This window comes from Heliangelus exortis, chromosome 24, assembly GCF_036169615.1.
Source record: "Heliangelus exortis chromosome 24, bHelExo1.hap1, whole genome shotgun sequence".
NCBI lineage: Eukaryota > Metazoa > Chordata > Aves > Apodiformes > Trochilidae > Heliangelus > Heliangelus exortis.
Genome location: NC_092445.1, coordinates 1,225,683 through 1,251,143, shown reverse-complemented (window position 1 = coordinate 1,251,143; position 25,461 = coordinate 1,225,683). Strand labels below are relative to the sequence as shown.

The following is a 25,461-nucleotide window of genomic DNA, read 5'->3' as shown; positions in this document are numbered from 1 at the left end:
GACCCATTAAAGAGAACACTTATCAATGAGGACTTAGCAACTTTTTCTCTCTTTTTTTTTTTTTTTTCCCCCTTGTCCCATTGCTGGGGACACTAACTGGGCTAAGGGCAGGACCAGCAGGTCAGGGGCTCCACGAGAAACAAAACCCTTGGATATGGAATCTCCTTTTAGGGCTGCATTTGGAAGCCAATCCCAAACCTCATTTATTTCATTTGCACCCTGTTGATTTGGGATGGCTCCACCTGATCCTGGGCTGCCCAGCCAAATGCTCCTTATAGCTTCCCTTATAGCTTCCCTTATAGCTTCCCTTATAGCTTTGACCACTTTAAGTGCAGAAGGGGACAGCTGCCTCCCTGAGACTGATGGGCTCTGAGGGCAGACAGAATTATCCTGGCCAGGGGGCTGCCCTCCTGAGCCACACTGCCCATAAACTTTCATCCATTAGATTCCTTTGCAAAGCCCAACAATAAATCCTCCAGGTCCAATCTTTTCCCTGGCACAGCTCCCCTGCCAACACCCCAGTGCCCAGAAAGCTCAGCAGGGAGGGAAGGGTCCAGCTCTGGATGTGCTCAGCTCTCTCCTACCTGTGTTATCCCTGCAGCAGAGTCCCAAAAGGATTCCTATTTTCCACGCTGCTAATTTTAGGTCTTTGCTTCCCAACACTCCCAGACTTGGAGACACAGCCCTCTGTGTCTGCAGCTTAAACCCTTTCTAATGGCTTCAACCCGGAGATTTACACTGAGCCGACTGCCTTTGAAACCCTCCCATAAAAATGTCTCCTGCAAACAGATTTGTTTCATTATTGTCAGGCCTGAAGGTGCCTGAAGGAACAACTCCCAAGCCCTTGGAATTTATTGTGGAATTAAGGTTTGCACCTCGTTTACACCCTGTGGTACCCTGGTGGGGAGGTGGGGGCACAGGCAGGGGAGGGGGCTGGAGAGCCCTGGTGTGATGTGTCAGTGATTATGGGGCACTAAATACTGGATGGAGGATCTATGATAACATCTATTATGGCCTGATGAAATATTGATAGCATCTGAATACACCTTGCCTCCTGCACAGCTCGTTCTGGAGATGTTTAATGAAAGACATCTGGGGGTTTAGCCTTGGCTCTGCAGGCAGGAGAAGTGCAGCCCCTTCTCCTCACTGCAATCCCAGCAAAAGCCTCCAGAGCCCTGAGGAAACAGCACAAAATCCTGGGGCTCACCGATCCAGAAGGGTGGAGGGGAGGGAGAAAAGGACCCATCAAGGCATTCATCATTCCCACAGGTTTCCTAGGGATGGAAAACTTTCAGTGCAAAACTGGTGCCTGGACCTGCCTGTCAGCATCCTCCTGTCCTGGCCCTGCTCACACACACCCACCTGGAATGAATCCTTTCACCACGGGGCTTAACTGGAATCCCAGACTGGTTTGAGTTGGAAAAATCATCCAGTTCCATCCCCCTGCCATGGTCAGGGACCCCTCCCCCAACCCAGGGTGCTCCAAGCCCCACCCAACCTTGGACACTGCCAGGGATGTGGCAGCCACAGCTTCTCTGGGCCAGCATCTCACCATCCTCACAGGGAAGAATTTTTCCTCGTATCCAACCTAAATCTCCCCTCTTTAAGTCTGACACCATTTCCCCTTCTCTTCTCACCACACATCCCTGTAAAAAGCCCTTCCCCAGGTTCCCTGTGCTCCCCCTTCACATCTTGGGATTCTCTATAAGGTCACCCCAGAGCCTCCTCTTTCTAACTAGAAACTTTTCCAGCCTGGGGACCACCAACCCAAACCTCTTCACTTGTCTCCCCTCACGGAGAACTCTCATGAAACTTCATTTCCCAGGGTTTATTCCCCACCCCACCCCACAAGATCCTCCCACTGACCCGGGACAACATCAAAAGGGAACTGGGAAGCAGCAGTGATCCCTCAGACACAGAATTTTCTGCAGCATCTCCTAAGATCAATAACCACTTAGTAGCAACACTTCCCCCTTTGGAACATTTTCTCCCACTATAAACTGACTTATTCATCCAACACCAGCCAGGAGTCACCAAGGAGCAGCAAAACACCTCTCCCACTATTTGTTACCAGGCAGGAGAGGGCCTTGTACTCAACAAAACCAAGAGCCAGCACTCCCCAGCTCTCTGAATTAATGATGGGTGCATTTCTGTTGCTCTTTATTTACTCAGCAGGAGGAATCCCAGTGCTGGAGCCACCTCTGCTCTTCACACATCTCCTCCACAGCCCATACGTGGGGAAAAAAAAATGCAAAATGCTGAAAAAACCAATGTCAGAGCTATTTCTTGCTCCTGCTCCTTTGCACTCCTTGGCTTTTCCTCCGTATGGGCTGTGAGGCAGGAGCAAAATCTCCCTCCATGTTGATACAGAGACCAACCCTGAGAAGATCTGAAGAAAAGTGTGAGGATCCAAATAAATGAAGGTGATGGATGATGATCTGCTTTTATTGGGTGGTTTGTTTTTGGTTTTTTTCCTTAGTCTCATTTCTTAGTCTAAAATGTGTGTGTCTTTGGGGAAAACTCAGCTTAACATTACAGGCTTAGCTTCTTAAGAAATTGGCTCAATTTTAGCACTCTTATTTTATGAAAATGAGAGCAAGATCTTGCCTCTTCCAGGAAATTACACCACTTTCTAGTTGAGGTTTCCAACTAATTCAGTGAACACCCTTAAAAGCCCTTGTGTGGGTGTTCCACAGGGTATTAAGTAGCACCCTTGGCTGAATCGATGCAGGTTTGCATAGTGATGCAGGGAAGACAAACACAGACTCCTCCTGACCATTTATCCACTCCCTAGATCACTTTCCTAGCCCCAGTTTGGGAGCAAATCCATCTCCAAGGAAAACCAGGTGGATGCTGTTAACTGCAGGTTCAGCACTGATGGCACCAGGGTTGGTGCTGCCCTTTCCCCTCACCAAGGAGCTGGCTCCAGAGGCTCAGCCCATCCCTGCCCAGCTTCTCACTAAGTTTTTCTGTTGAAGCATGGAGACAGCAGCCAAAACCAACCCTCTGGCCTTCCCCATCCCACCCTTCTTCCCCAAAATCCTATTTTTTTCTGCCTCCCTCCCTCCCTCAGCCCCTTTCCATCGGCGTTTCCCTTCCTGCTGCCAAAAGGATGCTCAGGAGCAGAGGGACACCAAACCCCTGCTCTAATGTCCCTTGCTGATGCAATCTCCTCCCATTACTGGGGTTGGACTCTGGGAATGGCCTTTCCAGTTGTTTATGGCTCCTCTGGCAGCATTCCTGGATTCCACACTTCTGGTTTCCTGCTCTCCCATGCTTTGGGTTCAACCTCCCCTCCAGCACTGGGGTTCAGCAGCAGTTCCACACCCCCAGGAGCTGGTGGGGACACAACCAACCCACCCAAACCATGGCACAACAGAGCCAGCAGACCTCATCTGGGGGCTGGAGGGAAAGGAATTCCTTTTTTTTTTTTTTTTTTTTTTTTTGATGGAGTGAGTAATTCACAGCCAAACCACTGACATGGTAAATCCCTTCACTCCTCCTCTTCTGTTGACAGCAAACAGCTTCCCAGTTCCTCCCTCTCTGCACCCTCATTATCTGGAATTACTCATTAAACCACTGCTTGGAATAATTTTGGGAAGCAAATTCTCTGCTGGGGATGTTGGTGTTGATGTCAGAGGACTGAGCTCTGGCAGCAGCTTCAATCCAGAGGCTCCAGGCCCATCCCTGACACTTTCATCCCAAGGATTTGGCCTCAAGATTTTTTTGAGCCACACTTATCAGCCATGACAGAGCCCAAGGGGCTGAACAATCCCCATTTTCTCTTCCCTGAGATGAGCAGAATTCTGTAAATGTTTGGGGTTTTTTTCCCTACTGCGGTAGCTTGGTTTTTTGGTTTTTTTCCTACAAATGAACAGGGGTGGGAACTGCTGAGATTTGATGCTGAGATGCTCAGGGCTTCCAGCAGCATTTCTGTTCCACCTCTAACCCTGCAAGCCCTTGGGGAACAAAGGGGGATTTCAACATTTCCATTTCTGCTGCTCCCAACCAACCCTTCCCTTTCCAGGAGTGATCCCTGCCACCCCAGCTCCCTGCAGCTCTCTGATATTCATGGGGAGGGGGAGAAAACAACTGGGAGGTTTTTTAATTTTTTGGGAAATTTGGAGAGTGTTTGGTTTTTTTCTTTTTCTTTTTCTTTTTTTTTTTTTGACTTTTTTTTTTTTTTTGACTTTTTTTTTTTTTTTTTTTTTGTCTTTTTTTCCTCTGGTTCTGCACTTCATTTATTCATTTCCAGGCTGACCCAAAACCCCCATAAGAACAACTGAATATCTTCAGTACACCACAGCTCTGACTCAGAGTCCTTGATATTTATCTCCCTGCAGTTTCCAATATGTTAAAGCCTGCTGACCTAAAACACCAAATTCCAAGGGAGCTTTCCAGCTGATGTCTCTCTGTATCTGACAGAAATCGTCTGGGGTGCATTTTCGGGATTTATTTATTAGAAATGAGACACCTGACACCATGAGATCATAAGCAATTTCCAAGCTCTCTCCAAATCACTGCTGGGGTTCCAGTTCTGAGCCTCTCAACACCATCAATCCCCCAGCAAAGCTTTCTCTGCTGATTGGCAGTAATTTGCAAGGCAGAACTTGGAGGGAGAGAATTGCTTGTGGTTCTCCTCTCCATCTCCTCATGAAAATCAGCCCTTATTGGGCAGGAAAATCAGACTGGCACAACCATAAAAAAATAATAATATTAAAAAAAAAAATAAAATGTAGAAATCTGGGGATCTGACACTGTTCTTTGAAATGTTTTAGGTGAGTGGCAAAATATAAATGTCCCATTCCTGTTGCCAGTGCTGGCTCAGGGAGGGTATTCACTCCCTTGGTCATTTCTGATTCAGCATCTGCTTTCCCCACATCACCTCCCTGGCTTTTGGATTAAGGGTAATTCCTGCCACCATCCCAGGCCTCCACGTTCACACAGCTGACAAAATAATTTCCCACCAAGTGACAAGGGTTGATCAATGCAAAAGGGCTTTCTGCAAAACCCAGGATCTTTCCTGGCTGGGAAAACCCTCAAGTTAAAAGCTGTCCCGTGACAGAGAGGAGAATTCCACATGGAGGAGACAAAACTGCAGCTCAGGAAAGCTGAAATCTTCACTTTCCTCCTTAAATCCCTTTTCTCCTTAAATCCCTGCTTTGGTGCCTCCCTGCCACCCCCTCCTCTGCCTTTGTAACCTCTTCCCCTTGCACCCCAGAGCTCCTCATGTGCTTTTCCAGGAGCAAACATCCCACAAGGGATCACAGGATCAGCGTGGTTGGAAAAGACTCCTCATGTCACCACTCCCAAGCATCACAGTTGGAAAAGACCTCAAAGATCACCACGGTCAACATCCCCCCACCCACCCCCCCAAAAAAAAAAAAATAAATAAAATAAAAATAAATCTCAATATCTGCATCCCCCACTAGAACATGACCTGAAGTGCCACATCTATACAGTTTTTAAACACTTCCAAGGATGGGGACTCCACCTCCTCCCTGGGCAGCCCCTTCCAATGCCTCCCTACCCTCCCAGGAAAGAAATTCTTCCTCAGACTCAGGAGACAAGGCCACCAAAGCTAAGGGACAAGGCCACCAAACCCAAGGGACAAGGCCACCAAAGCCACAAACCCACTCTGGCATCTCCCTAGAGCTGCCCAGAAGCTTCTGCAATGCAAGTCAGACCCAGGGAGCTGATCCTGATTTAGAGCTGTAGAGAGGGAAACTGGAGCCTGAAGCATTTTATATCCAGAGGAAAAACCTCTGGCAGAGCAGAAAGGGGAAAAAAAAATCATTTATAAAATGAAGGGAAAGGAGAAGTGTTTTTGTCTCTTTTGTGAAGGTCACTAAGAAGGGAAGCATCACATGAGGGCCCTGGGAAAGCAGCAGTGTAAGGAGGCAGTGGACAGAGGGCATCTTCTATTAATAAAGGTGTCTTGCCACAGTACATGGGCATCATCTAAATTATTAGCTAATGATGTTGCAGTTAATTTGCTGCCTGCTCAGCCCCAGCTCTCCTGCTGTGCTCCTCAGCCCAGCCAAGAACCTGCAAAGAGAATTGGACACAAGGTGTGTGACACCTCCAGGCTGAGGTGGGGAGTCCCTGGAACAGCAAGGATTCTCCATTCTTTGAGTCATATTATTTTTGGGGGTGTTTGCTTTTCCCAAGGCTCTAGGGAAAGGCACAAACTGGCAGGACCCTGTCACCTCTCAGCACTTTTTAGGGCTGGACCAGGTCACAGTGCTGCAAGCCAGGAAAAAGCCAGAAAAATCCAAGGCATTCCCATTTTTTATAGAATTTAGGATCCCAGATTGGTTTGCACTGCAGGGACCTCAAGGATAACCCAATCCCTCTGCCATGGGCAGGGACACCCAGGGTGCTCCCAGCCCCATCCAACCTTGGACACTGCCAGGGATGGGGCAGCCACAGCTTCTGGGGGAACCTGGGGCTCAGCACCCTCACCCCAAACAATTTCTTCCTAAGGTCTCATCTCCCCTCTTTCAACTTAAATTGGTTCCTTCTCATGAATCCAGCTCCAGGGTCAAGTCCATCATCCCAGTTCTGGCAGCCACCACCAAATGCCTTGGGGAGGACACAAGGAGGAGATGACAGGACCAAGGGACACTTCCCAAAACCTCTCTTCCAGCCTTTGCCCTTCTGCAGCTTTGCAGAGAACAGCCCTGGGCAGACCCCTCTGGGCTCCTCATCCTGCCCACAGCTCTCCCTTCTCATGGCAGGGGTCACCCCTTTATTTATTGGGACCCAGAGGGGTTCCCAGGGGACACAAAGATGACAACTCCCCCCTTGGCTCTAGTGATGACCCCACGGGTAGAAAGAGACCCAAGGAAGGCTGGGGGGGGGGATTTCCCTTCAAAATAAACCCCAAAAAAGGCAACAAGGATTGAAAGCAACTACAAGGTGCAGGATCAGTCCTCACAGCTACACCCTGGAGTAAATTTCAAGTAGAAATCCCATTGTAACTCCTTCCTGGTACTTTTGGTGCTTGCTTGGTGTCATTTTCAAGGCATTATGCAAGCTGCTCTCCTCTCCCCCCAGCTCTCAAGGTCTCCAAGCAGTGTGTCAGAATGTAATTACCTTTTGATGGGGTGTTAAGATTTCTTCAGCTCCTGTGGAGAGGCAGCACAGGGAGAGGAGAGGCAGCGGATTGTGATTGTCACTCCCCACGGAGAGGGCTCCAAGACCCTGCAAGACTCATTTACGAAAATATAAAATTAAATACATAATAATAAAATAAATCAAAATAAACCCCAAAGCAACAGACCCTGCAGGCTTTGGTTTAATTGACTGAAATCACGGAGATTTGGTTGTGGGTTTATTTAGTTAGTTATTTATCTATTTTACCTCTGTGCTTTCTCCTGCTTGGAGGAAAAAAGAAAAAAAAATGTGAATTAACTGCCTGGTGCCTGCCAGAAGAGGAGTGTGGGGTGACAAGGGCCAGGGCTCTGCTGCAAACCCCACTCAAGGAGCTGAGAACATCCTAAGTGCTTCATTCCTGCATTTCTGACCCAGGCTTTGCAGCCAAGCTCATGAGCACCTCTCCATCCACACCAGGACTACCTGCTCCATCCTTCATCCCAAATTCCCTGTGCTGGGCAGGAAACTCCAGCCAGACAAGGGCAGGAGGAGGTGATGCTGCCCTGCAGCCACCTCCATGACTGGGCATGGCAAGGTGTGACCCACACCTCCAAACAAAGGGGTTTTTGAGCTCTGCAGCTTAGGGGTGGTTTGGTGCCTTGGAGCAGGGGAGAAATCTCAGCTGCCTTCTCTTGGCTCATTACAACCAAACCTCCCTCATGGCCAGGCAGGTGGGATACCTGGGGTGCTTTCACCAGCACCCCCCATCAAGCCCAGTTGTCTGAGCTCCAGTTCATCAAGCCCAAGGCCTTCTGGAGCTCTGGCTGTGGGATCCCATAGGAAACAAGAGGACAGGGAGGGTCTGCAGGAGGGTACAGACCTTACTCAGATGAACCATGCAGGAGTTGGGTGTCCCAGGGCTTATGGTCCCAGCCTTAGGTGCTCCAACCTGGAAATCTGTTCTGGAGCTCTAAAAAAAAAAAAAAAAAAAAAAAAAAGTATGGATTGGTGGAGTCCCCAGCCCTGGAGGTGTTTAAGGAAAGGCTGATGTGGTGGTGTTGGGTGATGAGCTGGAACTGATGATCTCAGAGCTCCTTCCCAGCTTCAGTGGTCCTGTGATTCTGGTGCCACTTTTCCAACCTCGTGGAGAAGCCTTGATGGAGCCCTGCAGGACCTGAGCATCCTCACAGCACGTTTCCAGAACCTTCCCCACACTCTTCCCCATTACCTGTGTAAACCAAAGCTGACAATTCCCCCAGAACAAGTTCCCTGCAACCTGGCTGGGCCTGAACTTCCCCAGGAACCTCAGCCCTGGCCAGCAGGAGGGCACTGAGCACCCCCATACCTCCAGCTGGGGTTTGCATCACCAACCTGGGTGTTTGCCTACACACCAGCCCTGGCCCCAAACCCCCTGGGGCCAGCAGATGCTTTTCATTAACTCCAGGAGGCTCTGGATGAGGTTGGTTCCTTGGCCAGAGTCTCCAGACTGGATCCATTGGGATGGATCCTGCAGGATGCTCAGGAAGCCACAGGAACAGTTCCCAAAACGCAGAAATTCCACCAGACAGACCTGGCCCATATTAACACACCCCTGGTCCTGACTTGGGTGAGGAGGTGAAACACAGACACACCAAATGCAAGAAAGCCCAAAAATTGCCAATTCAGCTGGAGGATGGGTGGCACTGATTGCTTCCAGGGCTAAAGCAGCTTCACTTGTCCTTTTAATGACAATTATGACATTATCTACATTATTTCTGCTCAGGGAAATTATTTCCTCTCTTCCCCTGTCCCTCTGGCTGTGAGTCCATTCAAGTCCCCATTCCTGCTGAGCCAGAAGCTAAAGGAGAACACTGCAAGGATTGGACTTAATTCACTTCTGAAGTGTTGTCAGGCAATTGGATATTTTTTTTCTCTACTGCTGCCACTGGCATTAATGGAAAGAAAACAATAAATGTATCTGATCACCTAAGTAGTCAGCCTCCCCTTCCATAGCTCTGCTGACATTTCTGTCATCAGCCTGGACAGTAATGCATTCCATTTTAATTCCAGCAAATGCTTTCTTTATGATCAGAGACATTTTTCATTTGTACTTGTTTGCATCTCCCTTAAAATTCAATATTTCACTGGGGGGTGCGGGGTTCCTGCTCCTCAGAATAAAACATATGTGGCACAAGGATATTTCAGATTATTTCCTCTGCTTTCCTCCACTCCAGGGCAGCAATTGCCTTGCCAGCCACTCCTGGGAGCAGCCAAGAGGAGTCAGTCCCAGTCCCTGCATCCAACCAGTGGGGCCACAACCCCCTCTGCCATTAAATAACTTGGGTGTGCATTGGTTGGATCTGCACAGAGGTGTTTCCTGAGTAAATCTGATCAAAGCTGCTGCAGAGGAAACCTCAATAAGAGACCAACCAGAGAGGGAGAGGAATAAGGAGAGTTCTGTCCCCAGCCATGGTTCTGCCCTGCCCTGACCACCTGGAGATGTTTGGATTCCATCAGGGCTGCTGAGAAAGCTCCCCAGAAAAGTTTTCTTTACAATTTTGGTCCATCTGCCCCAGGGCTCTGCTCTTCAAGAGCTCTGAACCCATCCTCTGCCTGCCTGGAGTCAGGGAAAGGTTCTGTGTGCTGGAGCCTCTGCCTCCCTGCACTCAGACACTGGGAATAATCACCAAAAAAACCCAAAACCCTTTGGCAGGCAGGAGGAGCCCCTTTGGCAACCTGGGAGCTCACACAGGGGGATGGGAAGAGACTTTGGCTGGATGAATTTCTGCTGGATGAAGGCAGCCAGCACAGGAGTGATTCCAAGAGCAGGAATCAGCTCAAGGGCTCCTCTGCCAGCTCCTTGGGGACCTCCTGCAATGTGGGTGCAGATCAGAAGGTTTTATACTGGGTGGCCCAGTTCCTGCCCTGGGCCATGGTCCCCCTGCCCCATCTCTGTTGGCTGCTGCTCCTGCAGCATCCCAGGGGAGGTACCAGGACCTGATTCCCCCCGGTGCCTGGATCAGAAGCATCTCCAAGAGCTGCTGGGGAGTTCAGGCCATGCTCAATGGCAGGGGAGCAGAACCTGCCTGGAGCAGTGTTCCCTTTTTTTTAATCCATATCCAGGGATTTCTGAGCACCTGCCAGGTGCCTGGTTGGTTTTTCCCACCCCAGCCTGGTGGGGTTGCTGGTTGGTCAGGGGAACTGGTTGTAGGACTGGTGGATCTGCTGGATCCCCCAGCCAAGGCAAAGCTCTCCTGAAGTCTTTTGTGCTGTTCTTTTGCTTAAGTCCATTTCTAGGAGCTTCTCCATATTATTTTCTTTGCAAGTTTAGGGTTCCCTGGGAGATCACCTCCTCTCTTTTGCTGCCTTACTTTCTCCCAAGCCTCCCAAACATCTCTATTTTGCTTTCCAGCCCCTTGCCCTTTCATTTGAATCCCTCCCCATCTCCCAGCACAACAGAAGAGGCAATTCCATTGTTTAACATCCAGGGATCCACCACCTCTGCTCCTGCAAACATCCCCTGTGGTGAGGACAAGGCTGTGGCAGTTCCTCTGGAGCTGAACCTCTTCTGGTTGATGGGAAGAGCCCAGATAACAACAATCCAGAAAACTAAACTGCATTAAGAAGCCCTCCCTGACTCATCTTCCCACAGCTGATGAATTAGTGCTACCAACTAGCTCTGGTGTCTGGGCTGCTCAGGTTTATTACAAGCTTTTTCATGGAGCTGGAAGGAAAATTGACTTTCCTTTGGTGGAGACAAGAGAGATGGGGAAGATGAGTCCCCAGAAAAGTCAGATACTCAGGATTAAGAAAGAAAAAAGATACTGAAAAAAAAGAGGAGGGAAGGCGAGAGGACCAAATGAAGCCTCCTGTGATAGGAAACATTTGCTGTGCCTTCACTGCCAGATAAACCTGATTTGAGCTCCTAATTTGTGCCAAGAGCAGGCAAGGAGCTGAGCTGCCTCTTAATCAGATCAGCTCTGTCTCTCCTCCCAGCCCGATGACACCAACACGTGTAAAGCCTGGAGATAACAGAGGCTCCCAGGGCTGCCAGCAGGGATTGCCCTGGAAACAGCAGCAACCACCAGGCACGGACCCAGAGCTTGGTGCCTCTGGGCTTTTGGTTCCATGTTCTGCCCTCATCTCCATCACCTCCTCCCCACTGAGGTCCTGGGCTGGGAGGAGGAGGAATCTGTAATAAGGTGGCTCCAGAACACTCTGAGACCTGCCCTGGAGATGTTGTCACTGAGAAGACACCAGCAGCTGTCCCAGCATCCACTCATCCCTCAAGCTGGACCAAGCCCCATCTCTCACCCCTGGCACAAGGTAATTCCCATCACCCTTTCCCTTGCTAAAAACCTTGGACCCTCAAGTGCTCACAGCCCTTTGCCTGAGAATATTGATGGGGTTTTTCCACCCTAAGCTGTGCTTTCCATGGAAAGTTTGCTGAGCTCTGCTTCCCCATCTTTTTTTTTTTTTTTTGCAGCTGGGGAGCTCTTCCCCTGCCCACCTCAGCCCTGAACACCTCCTGTGTTAATGCAATCATTTGTTTGCTTTGCTCTGAACTCCCTTGGATGAGGAGGCAGGGAAATCCTCCACCTCACAGACACAATCCATGGGGTCAAGCACCCAGAGATGTGTCCAGCATGCCTGGGATTTAGAAGCAGCAAAGCCAAGGTCAGGCACCTTCCAGTGCAAAAATCCCCCAGGCTTACTCTCTCATATTTGCAGCATTTCTTCCAGCATTGCTTTTTCCTGGTAATTCTGTCCAGCCCAGATGTAAATGACTGGAGTAATAAAGTTCCCCTCATTTCCCCTGGAAGATTATTCCATGGTCCAATAGACTTGGCCATTTTTTTTTTTTTTTTTTCCCCTTCTCCTGACAGCAGAAATTTGATGCAGTTTAATTTCATCCCGTGATGTCAAGGTAAGGAAAGAAATGGGAAAGTCTGGATGTGTGAACCCACGTTCAACCCCCAGCTGGGCAGCCAAGACCCCAAAACACAGGCAGAGAAGGAGGGATCCCCCAGGTGTATCTCAGGTGGGACAGGTACAGCAGGATTCCTATGGCTGGGCTTGGATGGAGGAACCTGTGGGAAGAGGCTGGGAAACTCATGGACCCCAAAGAGCAGCTGGCAGGGAGATGAATGGGGAGAGACCTTGAGCCAGGTGAGGGACACATCAGACACCTCACCATGGGGACCAGAGAGAGGTGACAGAAAGGAAGGGGAGGAGGCCAGAGCCTGAGGATGGATGGAGATGGATCCATGGGGATGGGGCTCAGCAACTCATCACAGAGTCATGGAATGGGTTGGGTTGGAAGGGACCTTAAAGCTCCCCCAGTGCCCCCCCTGCCATGGTCAGGGACCCTTCCCCCAGCCCAGGGTGCTCCAAGCCCCATCCAACCTTGGACACTGCCAGGGCTGGGGCAGCCACAGTCACAGGCACCATTCTGTGCCTACCTTGCCTTTCTTCTCTCCTCTTGAGTTGTTTTTCTGCTGTTGGACACCTGGGGTGGTGGCTTCCCAGCTCCTGCACTCCACAGATGTTTCCTGCTCAGGGCAGCACCAAGAGGTGGTGGGACAGAGCCTGACCCAGAGCTGAACCCCACACACATCCCAGGAAAAACAGGCAGGGATGCAGCAGGGATGCAGCAGGGATGCAGACAGGGATGCAGGCAAAGACATCCCTCCCAAGCTGTTCCTTGGCATGGGCAGAGGGCTCTCAAAGAGGAACAGCCCAGGCCTTGGATTTGGAGAAATAATTTTGTTTCCTTGGACTCCAGTCAGGTGCTCAGCAGGAAATCCCAGCTCTGGGTGAGTGCCCAGGCACCTCCTGGCACTGCAGCCTCCTGGCCAGCTGCTTCCCTCCCACACAGCCCAATCCTCTCCCTTGGCCAAGAGGTGCCCAGGTGCTGGGCCACAGCTCCAGGAGAAGTGACAACTCCACCCCAGAGCAGCTTTTCATAGGAAAGGTTTCAAAAGAGCTCATAGAATCCTTCAGGTTGGAGAAAAGCCCCTTGGGACCATGGAGTCCAACCACCATCCCTGCTCTGCAAAGCTCTCCCTAAACCACATCCCCCAACACCACATCCAAACAACCCTGAAACACACCCAGGGATTGGGACTCCACCACCCCCCTGGGCAGCCTGTTCCAGGGTCTGACCCCTCTGTCTGTGAAGAATTTGTTCCCAATGTCCAGTCTAATCCTGCCCTGCTGCAGCTTGAGTCCCTTCCCTCTTCTCCTATCACTGATTATCTGTGAGAAGAGCCCAGCACCAACCTCCTCCAGGTGCTTACAGAGTGATGAGGTCTCCCCTCAGCCTCCTCTTCCTCACACCAAACATTCCCAGCTCCTTCAATCCTTCTCCAGAAGATTTATTCTCCAGGGGGGTGAAAAAAAAGCCTGCCTGGGATTTCTGTGTCTCCAAGGCTTGTGAAAGCCTCTCCTTGCAGGGATGTGTGTTGGACCTCCTGGGGGTGGGAGTCTGTTTGTTTGTGGCTGTTTGTGGCTGTGTTCTGCCTGTTTGCTGGTCCAGGCTGTTTCCCTCTGCAATATGGCTCAGTGGCTCCCTGCCCGAGTGTGTAGGAGAATTTCTCCGTGGCTTTTTGGTGCCATTCCCAGGCAGCAAGAAGGGGAGCACTGGGAGATGGGTGATTTGCTGAGAAAAGCCAAGTGGAGGCAGGCTGGAGGGTCTCTGACCAAAAACCTCACACTATCAGCCCCGTGATGGGTGACTCCAGCTCTGCCCCATCCATCTGCACCCCTGGCATGGAACCAGCCCATGGCAGGGGGTGCTGGGCAGGACCTTCTCCATCTTCACTGATCCTCCCCCCATCCCAGCTGCTCTTCTTCTTCTTCTTCCCTGTTTCCAGGTAGGATTGAGGTCCTGAGGTTGATTCCAAGCAGTTGAGGTTCAAGCTCTCCTGGAACCCCACGAGGTTTTCCTCCCATGGACCAAGTGGTGAGGTTGCAGAAGCGTCACTCAGGTTATCTCCATGACAAAGGTCTCTGGAAGTCCCCACTATCACTGCCCCATCTGCCACCCCTCTGTGGTTCATCTCTTCAACAAATCTCCCCTGTGCATCTTGGTGGAAAGAGCCCAGAGATGATAACAGCAAGATACACGTTGACCTATGGGATTCCTGGAGTGATCAAACTGTCAGATAACAGAATAAATCTTTGTTATGGGCTGGGGATTAAATCAGGGAGTGTTAGCTGCTCCAGCTCCTTATTTATTTCCGTTCCCTTAAATCGCATTTCCCTTCCCCCTCTGAGGAGCATTTGCTGCCTACAGCTGTAAATTACTGCAAACCTTCCTGGTGAGTTTAGCCACGGAGTCTTCTTAACCTTGCAGACATCTCCTGTGTCTCCCAAAGGTCTCCAGAAGCTCTTGGGAAAGAGAAAGGCAAAAGGGGAAGATGATCAGGGAGTCAGCTCCTGCCCTGCGTTCACCCCAGCAGCACCTGGAACACCCAGGGGCTGGGGCTGTGTCCTTCAGCAGCTTCACAGGATCCCAGGTGGGGTCTGGGGTGGAATGGACCCCAAAGATCATCCAGTTCCAACCCAGCACTCACCAACCAACCTCCCCGGGGCAGGGAAAATATCCCCAAATATCCCCAAAGTCACCTCAAGCCACAGCTGCTCTGGGCACCACACCTCAGGTCCAGCAGCATCCTGGGGGGCCCAGCTCACCCTTTCCTGGGTCCCACCCTCCTGTAACCCCCTGCATCCTCATTTTCCTAAATCCTTGGTGATTTGGGGAGCGTTCAGCCCTTGACTGCCCCAGGAGAGGAGATGTGGGGCCAGGCCGTGGAGATAAGGATCCAGGACATGGAGATACTGATGCAGAACAGGGAGATATGGATCCAGGCCATGGAGATAAGGATCCAGGACATGGAGATAAGGATCCAGCAACCATGGAAGGGCAAGTTGAGCACTATTAGAGGTCTCCTACTGACTCAAAGGGCTTTGGGCTGCTGAGGAAGGATCAATTCTGTGCTGCTGTTAATCTGCAGGGACATCCAAGACCACAGATAAATCCCAGATAAAAGCTGCTCAGCCTCTCCCAGTGGAAACGCCTTCCCTGTCCTGTAAACCTCAAAGAAACGACAGCAAGAGGAAAACAAAGTGATTAATTTGTTTTTTCAAAGCCACATCCTGTGAAAACCACTGAATTTTCTAGCCAGAGGAAAATCCTTTTGGCAGCCCGAGCCCCATCAGCTACTTGGGAGTTCATGTTAGTTAACTGAGTGCTTAAACAGCTGCCACCAGACACTGACTCCACAGATTATTATTTTTTTTTTTTGCTAAGTCTCCCTATTCAAAATTCTTCCCAAACTCCCTGAGCAGGATTTTCTTGTCCAACCATTTGTATTTTAGCTCCCCGTTGAAATACTGCTTTATAAATAGCAAAAGCTTTATCTTGACTCTAACCAGCAACCTCAACTTAAAGCTAAATGCATAATTTACTGCAAATTAAACTTAATGGGACTGGAATAATTATGTTGACTTTTGGAAGTACTTAAGGATAAATACATGATTAGATATTTTGCACACCGTGAGGAAATATTTATTTTGAAACACAAATTCTTCCCATTGAGCCTTTTTGAGGGAGCATTTAGAGGTGACACTCTCAGCATATAGATTACAGCACCATTAAGGCTACTTAAATAAATTACCCTGCAGCGTTTGCAGCACGGGAGGGATGGGAATTCTCCAGGGAACTGTGGGGTCTGTGCCCATGGATGGCCGTGGGGAGCTTGGCACAGCCTTGGATTGGGCTCTCCAACCACAGAAGTGCCACGGGCACCCCTGCAGAGGGATATTCCCACCAGGTATTCCCACCCAGGGATGCTCCATGTGCATCTTCCCAAATCATTAACCAAGCACCGTTGGGACTGACTCACATTTCCCCCCCAGAGGATTTGGGTTTTTTTTATTAGAAACGGCTCAGTTTCAGAACTGGTTTGCTGATTTTTTTCCTGCTAGGTCCAAACTTCAGGGAAATGTCAGCAGGAGGGGAACGTGTTGGGTCTGTAACACCCCAGAAAATCAGCTCTGAGCCTGCATCACTCCTGCTTTCTGCTTCTGTTCCAAGCTCCAGCTGCTCTTTGCTGCCCAGGAGATGAGGGAAGCTTTCCCAGCAAAGTTTTTCCAGTGGGGAATCCCAGCTGGGGGGGTTGAGGCAGCCCCAGGGTAACCAGAAGAGCAGATGGGGTGGGGGGAAACACCAAGGCAAAGGCTCTCACCCTCCTCCTCCTCCTCCGGGCTCTGGCTCCTGCAGCTGCTGCTCGGTGAGATGTGAAGCTCTGGCACGGACCTGGCTGCTCTCAGCATCCCCGGGGCAGCAGGCATCACCCTGGGCTTGAAACAGAAATGTCTGCTTTTAATAAGCTGAAGCAGAAGGGATTTTTCCTTTTGTTCCTCCCTGGAGGGCTCCCCATGGCAGTGTGAGGACCCCAAGTGGAACACCAGCTGGTTTGGAGCTCCCTTGGATTTGGGGATCATAAAATCACAAAATCCTTTGGGTTGGAAGGAACCTTAAAGCTCATCTCATCCCAGTGCCATGGGCAGGGACACCTCCCCCAGCCCAGGGTGCTCCAAGCCCCATCCAACCTTGGACACTGCCAGGGATGGGGCAGCCACAGCTTCTGGGGGAGCCTGGGGCTCAGCACCCTCACCCCAAAGAATTTCTTCCCCATCTCCAGCCTCAATCTCCCCTCTGCCAGTTTAAAACCATCCCCCCTCATCCATCCCCAAGTCCCTCATCCCCCCCAGTCCCTCCCCAGCTTTCCTGGAGCCCCTTCAGGCACTGGAAGTTGTTCCAAGGTCTCCCTGGATCCTTCTCCTCTCCAGTCTGGCTCCAGAGGCCATGGTGCAGCTTCCTGCACCCTCTCCCACCTTCTGGGGGTGGCAGAAGCTGCTCCAGTGTTTGGCAGCCACTCACAAGCCCATATCCATCCCTCAGTGTCACCTCCATGGGGGACCCAGAGCATTGGTCCTGCCCCAGGATGCTGCTGGGTCCCTGCTGGTGCTCCTGGGTTGTCTGAGCCACTTCCAGATGTTGCAGGGATGAGGCAAGGAAGGGAAGTGATGCCACCCCCTTGTCCCCAAGGGAAGGAGCTGCTTGGTCACCTTCATGGGGCAGAGCAGAGGTCACTCATCAATCCCCAGGGAGCTGCTGCTTCTTTCCTCATCCCAGCCCAGCTGCTGGCATCCACAAAACCAAGGGAAAAGGATTTTTTCCATCATCAGGGGCTGGTGACAGCCAGTGGGCAGCAAGCTGGGGCTGCAATAGAGCTGGGGAAGAGCAGAGGCTCCAGCTCCAGCAGGACCTGGCAGCAAGGACACTGAAAGTGGCTTTGAATGGAGAAGCCACCAAGCTGGTGGCCACGCCTGGCCTCAGGTCCACGCAGCAGGAACCTTGCAGCAAGCTCCTTTCTCTCCTTATTGAGAAACTGAGCTTTCCAGCTTGGTTTGGTGTCAAAGGTGGTTTGGGCTTTTGGGTTTTTGGTTTTGTTTTTTTTTGCAGAGAATCACCACCAGATCTGGGAAGGGGAAGGAACAGGGACAAGCTGATGGAATGGGGACTGCAGCTCTGGTGTGTGGGGAGCCCCTTCCCAGTGTCCCCAAAGAGCCCCAAATCCCCCAGCCCACAGGAGGTTCAGACCACCCCCACACCACATGGGGCTTGGGGACACCCAGCTCCCCCCTAAAGCCACCCCTGCCAAGAGCTGACCCCACAGCCCTGAGGCTTTGTACCAGTTCTTGATTTTAATTTGCATTGTCCCCCTTCTCATTATTTATTGGTAAAATGTAATTACTGCCTTCTTTAGGAACCTTAATGAAAGATGAAACAGTCCTGACAAGTCAATTAGATTTTTTCTTCCTGGGTCTCCATTCAATTCAGGCTCAAGTGTTACTGGAAATGTTTAATATCACAAGACATTAAACCCAAGGCTGCTTTTGTAATAAATAAATGGCTGAAGACAACACAGCAGCTTTCTACTCCAGGTTTTTCTTAACAATTGGGTTTCATTTTCCAGCTGGGAAATGCACTGGAAGTTTCCTCTTCCTCAGCACCTTTTCCAGCAATGGAAAAATTCTATCAGAAGTTATAAACACAAAAGAATGGTTTTGGCTGGAAAAGACCTTTAAAACCATCAAGCCCAACCCTTCCCCAGCACCCCCACCCCATGTCCCTCATCCCCACATCCCCAGGCTCTGAAACCCCTCCAGGGATGATGGGGACTCCAGCCCTGCCCTGGGCAGCCTGGGCCAGGCCCTGACAACCCTTTCCAGGGAGAAATTCTTCCCCAGCTCCAACCTAAACCTCCCCTGGCACCACTTGAGTTGTGCCAAAAGTTCCTCTTGTTCCATCCCCTGTTCCTTGGGAGCAGAGTCCGACCCCCCCTGGCTCCAACCTCCTCTCAGGGGGTTGCAGAGAGCCACAAGGTCTCCCCTCAGCCTCCTTTTCTTGGGAAAAGTTTAAGGGGAAAAATGAAACAAATGTTCAGTAGAATGTCTTAATAATTCATCAAAGATCACAGAGAAGCCATGAGGAGCAATCCTCTGCCCCAGGATTAACACCCCAGGACCCTCAGATGCTCCTCACAACTTTTCCAGACCTTCTCCTTACTCCATCCCCTTCTCCTTGCTCTCCATCCCCTTCCCCAGCTCCATTCCCCTTCCCTGCACTCTCTCCAGCCCCTCAATGTCTCATTTCACACCCAAAACCTGAGCCCAGGATTGGGGGTGCAGCCTCAGCAGTGCCCAGCCCAGGGGGGCTGACAGTAGCCAAGGTCCTGGTGGCCTTTTTGGGACAATCCAAGAAGGACTTTTGTGGGTATCCAACCTCCAATTCTTACCCAGACCAAGATGTTGTTAGGAGGACACCACACACAGCAAAGCTCTGAAGGCAGCAGGCAACCCCATCTCCTCTGCATCCCCCAAAATACCCTTGAAAAAGCAAAATACAGCTGATAAGAGAGGGGTTTCCTACAACCTACCTGGTGGGGACTGCATTAGGGCTCCCTTTGTTACAGCTCCTGCTCTAGAGCCAGCCAAAGAAACCCAGAGGCCATCACAAATTTGGAACATTTATTTATGCAGCTGATTTTCTTAAAAGGAAAAGAAAGCCAAAAATATTAATAATAATTTTAAAAAAAAATCAAAAGATCAAACAAAAAAATCAAAAAATAAACCAAAGCCAAACCAGTTCACAACAGCTGGATGTGTGGGGTACAATCCCCATCTGATGTCTCCCTCCTTTCCATCCCTCCTTCAGTCCCACCACACTTTCCCCCTCCATGGTGGAGCAGCCTCGTGGTACCAGTCCCTTTTGGGGTCACTTTTTTTGCATATAGCCCAAACTGTTCCAATTTGGTATTTTCTTGGGTTTTAATTCTTTTTTTTTGTGTGTGTGTGTGTGTTGTTTTTATTAAAAAGAAAGAAAGAAACAAAAAAGTACCACTCCAATCTGTAATACCAAGAAACATTATCCATCTTAAGAACAGTATTTATATTTTTATATATATATTTCTATATATATTTCTATGTACAGGATGTCCTTGCCTCACATCATCTCAGTAGGAGTTGGGAGCTCAGTTGGTTTTTATAGCACTTTTGATTTCAAAGTCTGGCCTTCCAGAAGAGATGCCCTAAAAACCCAGAGACATCCAGCAAGGAGATATAAAAAGAAAAATATCTCGCTTTTAAAACATATATACACCTCCTCCAGCCTCTGCTGTCTCATGAGGACTAAGTGGGGTCCTAATTTTCTTTTTTTTTTTATGATTTTTCCTTCTAGCAACACTTTACCTGTGAAGCCCTGGAAGATGCTGAAGTGAGGATGGATGGAGGTGGCTCAGGCTCCTGGCAGGTCTGGGATGAAGCAGGATCATCCCTCCAACCCCCCCCATCCCAGGGCTGACTGACACCCCCTCCATCACATCCTTGGGAATTTCAGAGGTTCAGCTCAGCCCTTTTCATCCAAAACCAACCAATTTCTGCACCCTGGGAACCTCTCTGCACCCATCACTCAGCACCTTCCCTGAGGCACCTGGGACAGTGGGGACACGTCTATGGAAAGATGGGAATGGGAAAATTCCAGGATTTATTCCAGGATTTATGGAATTTATCCATAAATTGGATTTATTCCAATGGAATAAATGGATTTATTCCAGGTCAAGACTCGTTGGGAGTGTTGGTGTCACCAGTCACTGGTGTTACCCAGTACTGGTGTAACTGGACCATTCTGGAGACTCTGGGGGGGGGTAAAAGGACTATTTGGTCACACAGAGAGTGTGGGCCCAGAGCAGGGGGAGGGAGCAGGGATGGAAACAAAGCAGGATGAGGTTTTATAGCCCTTGGAATAAGTTCTTGTCAGGCCCTCTGAGTTACTGGGGGAGCAGCCAGGGAAGCAAAACCTTCTGATGATGCTGAGATGCCCATCCCCACCCCTGGGTGGGACATTCCCCAAGGTGGGGAGGGGACAGAGGTTGATCTTCTTGCCCCCCTCCACCCTTGGAAGTTGGATGGAAGCATCCCCTGGGTTTGCTCATCCAGGACTCAGCCCTTGGGGCTCTGGGGCCTTCGTGCTGCAGATTGGTTTGGCCAAATGGCACCTCCCACAGCTTGGGGTTGTGCTATGGATCTCCAGCCTCTGGGCAGTCAAGGGGCTGCCCCTGCCATGGGGAGAGTGGTGGGGACAAAGAATGGGAGGGGTGATGGGAAGGGACAGAAAGAATGGGGGGGACACCATGAAAATAGGAAGGACATGATGGATGAGGGGAGCATGATGGAGGGGGGGGACACATGATGGATGGGGAGGACACACACATGATGGAGGGGGGGACACATGATGGATGGGGGGGGACACACATGATGGAGGGGGGGACACACACATGATGGAGGGGGGGACACACACATGATGGAGGGGGGGACACACACATGATGGAGGGGACACACATGATGGATGGGGGGGACACACATGGTGGAGGGGGGGACACACACGTGATGGATGGGGCTACTCACAGGCAACCTCCAGCCTATGCAGGACAGTTTCTCATCCCAAAAAATGGCTGTGAAGAGTTCTTTCTAGCCCTGAAGACAGAAGCAACCTCCTCTTGGTTCCTCAAGTCCCCACAGCAGATCCCAGCCCTGCCAACCCTCTGGTTGCACCTCCTTGAGGACATTTTGGGGGAATGAAAACCCTGACTACAGCTTCCTTACAGCCAGGCTCTCCCCCTTAGAGCAGAAACCCCTGGAATTACCACAAGATCAGAACAAAAGTGACATCTCACACCCCACCAGAGAAGGATGAAGCCAAGAAGTATCAGGCACCTTCAACCCCTGTCCCCACACACTTGTCCCAAGTGTCACCAGGGGGGTGGGGACCTCCCCTTGCCCAGCCCCACAGCCCTGCCATGGCTCAGGGCTTCAGCACAGCTCACCCCACACCAACCCCACCACCAAACCCCACCAAGCCCAGCAAAAGCCATCAGTGGACAACTGTCTGAGTGAGCCACCCAGGAGGCACAAGGGATGGACCCAAACTTTGAGGGTTTCTGGCTACCAAAGGTGGCTCACACACAGGGACTCACAAGGGAAGGCCTAAAACCAACCCCAGGGCTGGTGCCTGGGGGTCAGCCCAGCAGGAATTAATTGCTACAAATGAAGAAGACAACGTAGAGATGGAGGGGAACCACTGCTTGAAAAGCTTTGCAGAATTGCCTGCAGGGTTGTTCCCTGCAGAGGAACATGGCCATGCTCAGCACCCTCCACCTCCCACCACCATTCCACATCCCTGCTTCTGTCCAGGGCTGGATGTACAAAGGGTTGCAACTCACAGAACTAAACAAAGTGAAGACTGAACTCATGATGCAAAGAGGCAGAAACTGAAGAGCTCCTTTCAGAACCTTTGCTCTGGCTCAGAGCACGTCCCCCATCAAGGGCAAAACCTGCCAGCAGCCACCTGGGCTCCTCAGAAGAGCAGCTTCAACTCCACGGGTAATTAAAAAATAAGATCTCTTCTCCAAATATCCATCCTTCTCTGCTGGGAAACGGCCTCGGCTCCTTCTGTTCAGCTCCTCCCCTCCCTGGTCTCCTCTCCAACTGCTTTGGAGATGCCCAGGAAGCACCACGGGGCCACATCCTGCACACACCGACCCCACCGCCGCGATGCAGGGACGGGACGGGTTGTGGCATCCGACCTTGGGCCACTGGGACACGTTTGGGGTGGGAAGATGGAGAGTGGAGGGTGAAGATGGGGAGTGGTCACCACGTCCCCACGTCCTTTCCTTTTTCCTCATCTGACGGGTTTCCTCCTCGGGTCCTTCGTTGTTTCCCCTCCTCACCTTCAGCACGAACGCAACGTCCGAGCGCGAAAGGCGCGGTTGGCAGAGCCCTTGGCAAGCCCTCCTGGCCAGGTGCTATCTGGTCTCCAGGGACTCCAGATATTCCAGTGCTATGTCATAGCAGAAATGATACTGCTCCTGGTTGGAGAGAGGAGAAAAAAGATGTTATGATCCCGAGTAAACTGCTTCCCAAAGCTATCCCTGATCAAGGCAGGGGGAGCGTGGCCAGGCAACTCTCGTGGCTTCGGCTGCATCTCCTGTCTGGAAAGACCCAGCCCTGGCTGCCAGGACATTCCTCAGCACAAATTCTCCTGCTGTAGATACAAAAATGCCATTTTCCAGCCCTGGCAGGGAATGGGTCCGGGCGTTTGCTTTGTGTAGGGGGAGAGGAATGAACAGAACTCCCAGGAGCTCTGACTGCCGAAAAAATCCAACGTTTAACGCCAAACAAATGAAGACTTTGGTGCTCAGGTCAAGGTCTGACCCACCTGCAATGGCCAGGCTGGAGCCAAGGGTATGGGTGGGAAAGCTCTTCTCCCAGCCTGTAGCAGGACCAGGCTCATTGTCCCATCCCTTCCCCTTCCTGAGACAGCTACAGATGGGAGCTGCACCCTCCCACACTTTGCTCCTGTCCAGCTGCAGGAAGGCAAAGCACAGCATGGCTGGCTCTGGGGTTTATAGAAAAAAAAATCACTGAAACTGGGCTTGCAAAGACAGCCTTGTCCATCCTTGTTCCTCTTCATGTCACCTGCTCTTGCACTTCCCTGTCCTTGTGCATCTCACAGCACAGAAAACTACACAGGAGCCCAGACCTTGGAAGTGCCCATTCCCAGGAGATGATTTTCCTCCAAGCATCTGACAGACAAAACCCAGCCAGAGTGGTGAAAAAAAACAAAACAAAAATCAGGTTTCTGATGGTGCTGTGAGCACTGGGACACCACAGAAACACAGAATGGTTTGGGTTGGAAGGGACCTTCAAGCTCACCCAGTTTCAACCCCCCTGCCATGGGCAGGGACACTTCCCACCAGCCCAGGTTGCTCCAAGCCCCATCCAACCTGGCCTAGAATCGTGGAAGGATCCTGAGTGAGACAGGGAGAGAAAGGAGAGAGCTCATCACCCAAAATCCTCATCAGCAACCTGAGCACCAGCACAGAATTCCTGCTGTCCCCCACGGGGGTGGGCAGCTGCTCAGGGACCCCAGGTGGGAGCTGGCAGCAGGGGGGAGAAGGGCTTCAAAGCTGCAACAGCTTAGATGAAAAGCATGTAATGCTTTTTGGATTAAGAAAAGGGATTGCTTTCCATTTATCATCATATAAAAATAAACCCCCCCAGGCAAACAGAGGGGAAGAGGCAGGGGCAGCAGGGAACTGCCTCACGCCGGCTGCTCTCCACTGGGCTGTGGCTCTTTACACTGGGCAAGGATCCAGCCTCCCAGTGACTCCAGTAGATTGGGACTCCCAGAATAGACACTTCAGGTTCATCTGAGGCCGGAGGATGTTTGTGTCCTGATGTGAAATGTTGCTTTTTTTCCCTTTTTTTTTAATACCTTTGCAATTTAGTCCAATGGGTCTGGTGGCTTCATGCTCATCACATCATCCCTCCATTACCTGCATCCCTCTCTCTGCTCTCCAGCCCCTCCCTCACCTTCTCCTCCACTTTCATCCCTAATGCAAATCACATCCCCTCCTCGAAACCATTTCATTTTGCAATTGAGGGGTTTTATAATCCAAACGGGGTAAACATTTCCAGTTCACTTGCTTTTTAAACATTATGAGGCACCTGGACTCCTTCACCAGGGGGAGGGACACGTGCCTGCTCCATCCCCACCCTGCTCTCCAGGGTCTGAAACAGGACAGAGACTTTTCCAGCCTCCCCCATCAGGAAATGTGGCTCCACCATTGCCCCCAGCAGCTTATCCACCAATTAATTCCACTCAAAACACAGTTCCCTTGGAGGTTTCCAACAGGACTTTGACTCCACCTCAAAGCTGCTCCAGGCACTGCAAACCCTCTGAAGAACTGCAATTACATCCCATGAATTAATGTCAAACCTGCCTTACCACTCCTGGGAAGGATTTCTGACAAGCCCAGCACTGATGCCAAGGGCACACTGGCACAGTGAGATGAAGCCAAGCCTGAGGCTGCTTTTCAGAGCTGTCTCAGCACTATCCCCTCAGCTCACCCAGACACATTCTGCATCCTGCTAAGCAGGATGTGGGATGGGAAAGGTTCTTCAGGAGCTGAGCATCCCCCAGCACCTCCCCTCCTTTGCCAGGGCAGCTGCTGGTGGGTGGTTGGTGCTTACCAAGGTCTCCACCATATTTGGTTTGTAGTTTCGGAGGGTCTTTGCAGCATAGAAAACATCTGCCATGTTGTGACATTTGATCATCTCCAGGATCATGGTGGAGGCACAGAAGGTGCCACTCCGGCCACCTCCGTTCCTGGTGGGAGAAACACAAGTGTCAGGAGTAAGAAAGTGGCATGGGAGCATCCTCCTATTCCCCTGGTTTCTCTCTCTGCATTCCAGGAGATGTCCCAGAGCACAGGATCAAACCCCACAGCCCCCCTAAACCACAGGACCTGAAGCAGACCCAGCACGGTGGCAAGGTGTGATCCTGCCCTCTGGTCCTCACAAAAGCCACAGCCAAGGAAGAAAACACCTTTATGGACCATTGGGGATGGATCTCAAACACAGGGGATCAGTTTCCAGCCCTGCCATGGACCTGGGGATATCCCCTTTGTCTTTCTGCCTCTCTCCTCCCATCTGCAGGGTGACTTTGAGCCAATGACCTCTTGGGTAGCACTGGGCAGAGGAACCATCCCAAGTTCCACCAGCACAGAGGTCAGGATGGGCTATTCCTGGAGTTCTGCAAGCACCAGACCATCTCCAGCCATCAGGATGGGGCATTCCTGGCTATGTCCCTCCATCCTAGGCTGAAACCATCCCATCCCACCACAACAGCTGATCCCAGCAGGAAGAGGAAAAGAGCCCACAATGCCCATGTTTGATAAAGCATGTTCTCAA

General features: G+C 50.9%; 1 protein-coding gene across 5 annotated transcripts in view; it reads right to left on the bottom strand.

The window, feature by feature from the left end:
• Positions 1-21,768: 21,768 nt before the first annotated feature.
• The window catches only part of PTPRU (protein tyrosine phosphatase receptor type U), a 51,887-nt gene continuing 48,194 nt past the window's right edge, over positions 21,769-25,461 (bottom strand). For all 5 annotated transcript variants that reach the window (XM_071767868.1, XM_071767869.1, XM_071767870.1 and 2 more), the window contains 2 exons: positions 24,742-24,877; positions 21,769-22,574 (listed from right to left, as the gene is read on the bottom strand). In XM_071767868.1, the coding sequence (XP_071623969.1) occupies positions 22,512-22,574; positions 24,742-24,877 (199 nt within the window). In that variant the 3' untranslated portion in view covers positions 21,769-22,511. The remainder of the gene's footprint in view (positions 22,575-24,741; positions 24,878-25,461) is intronic.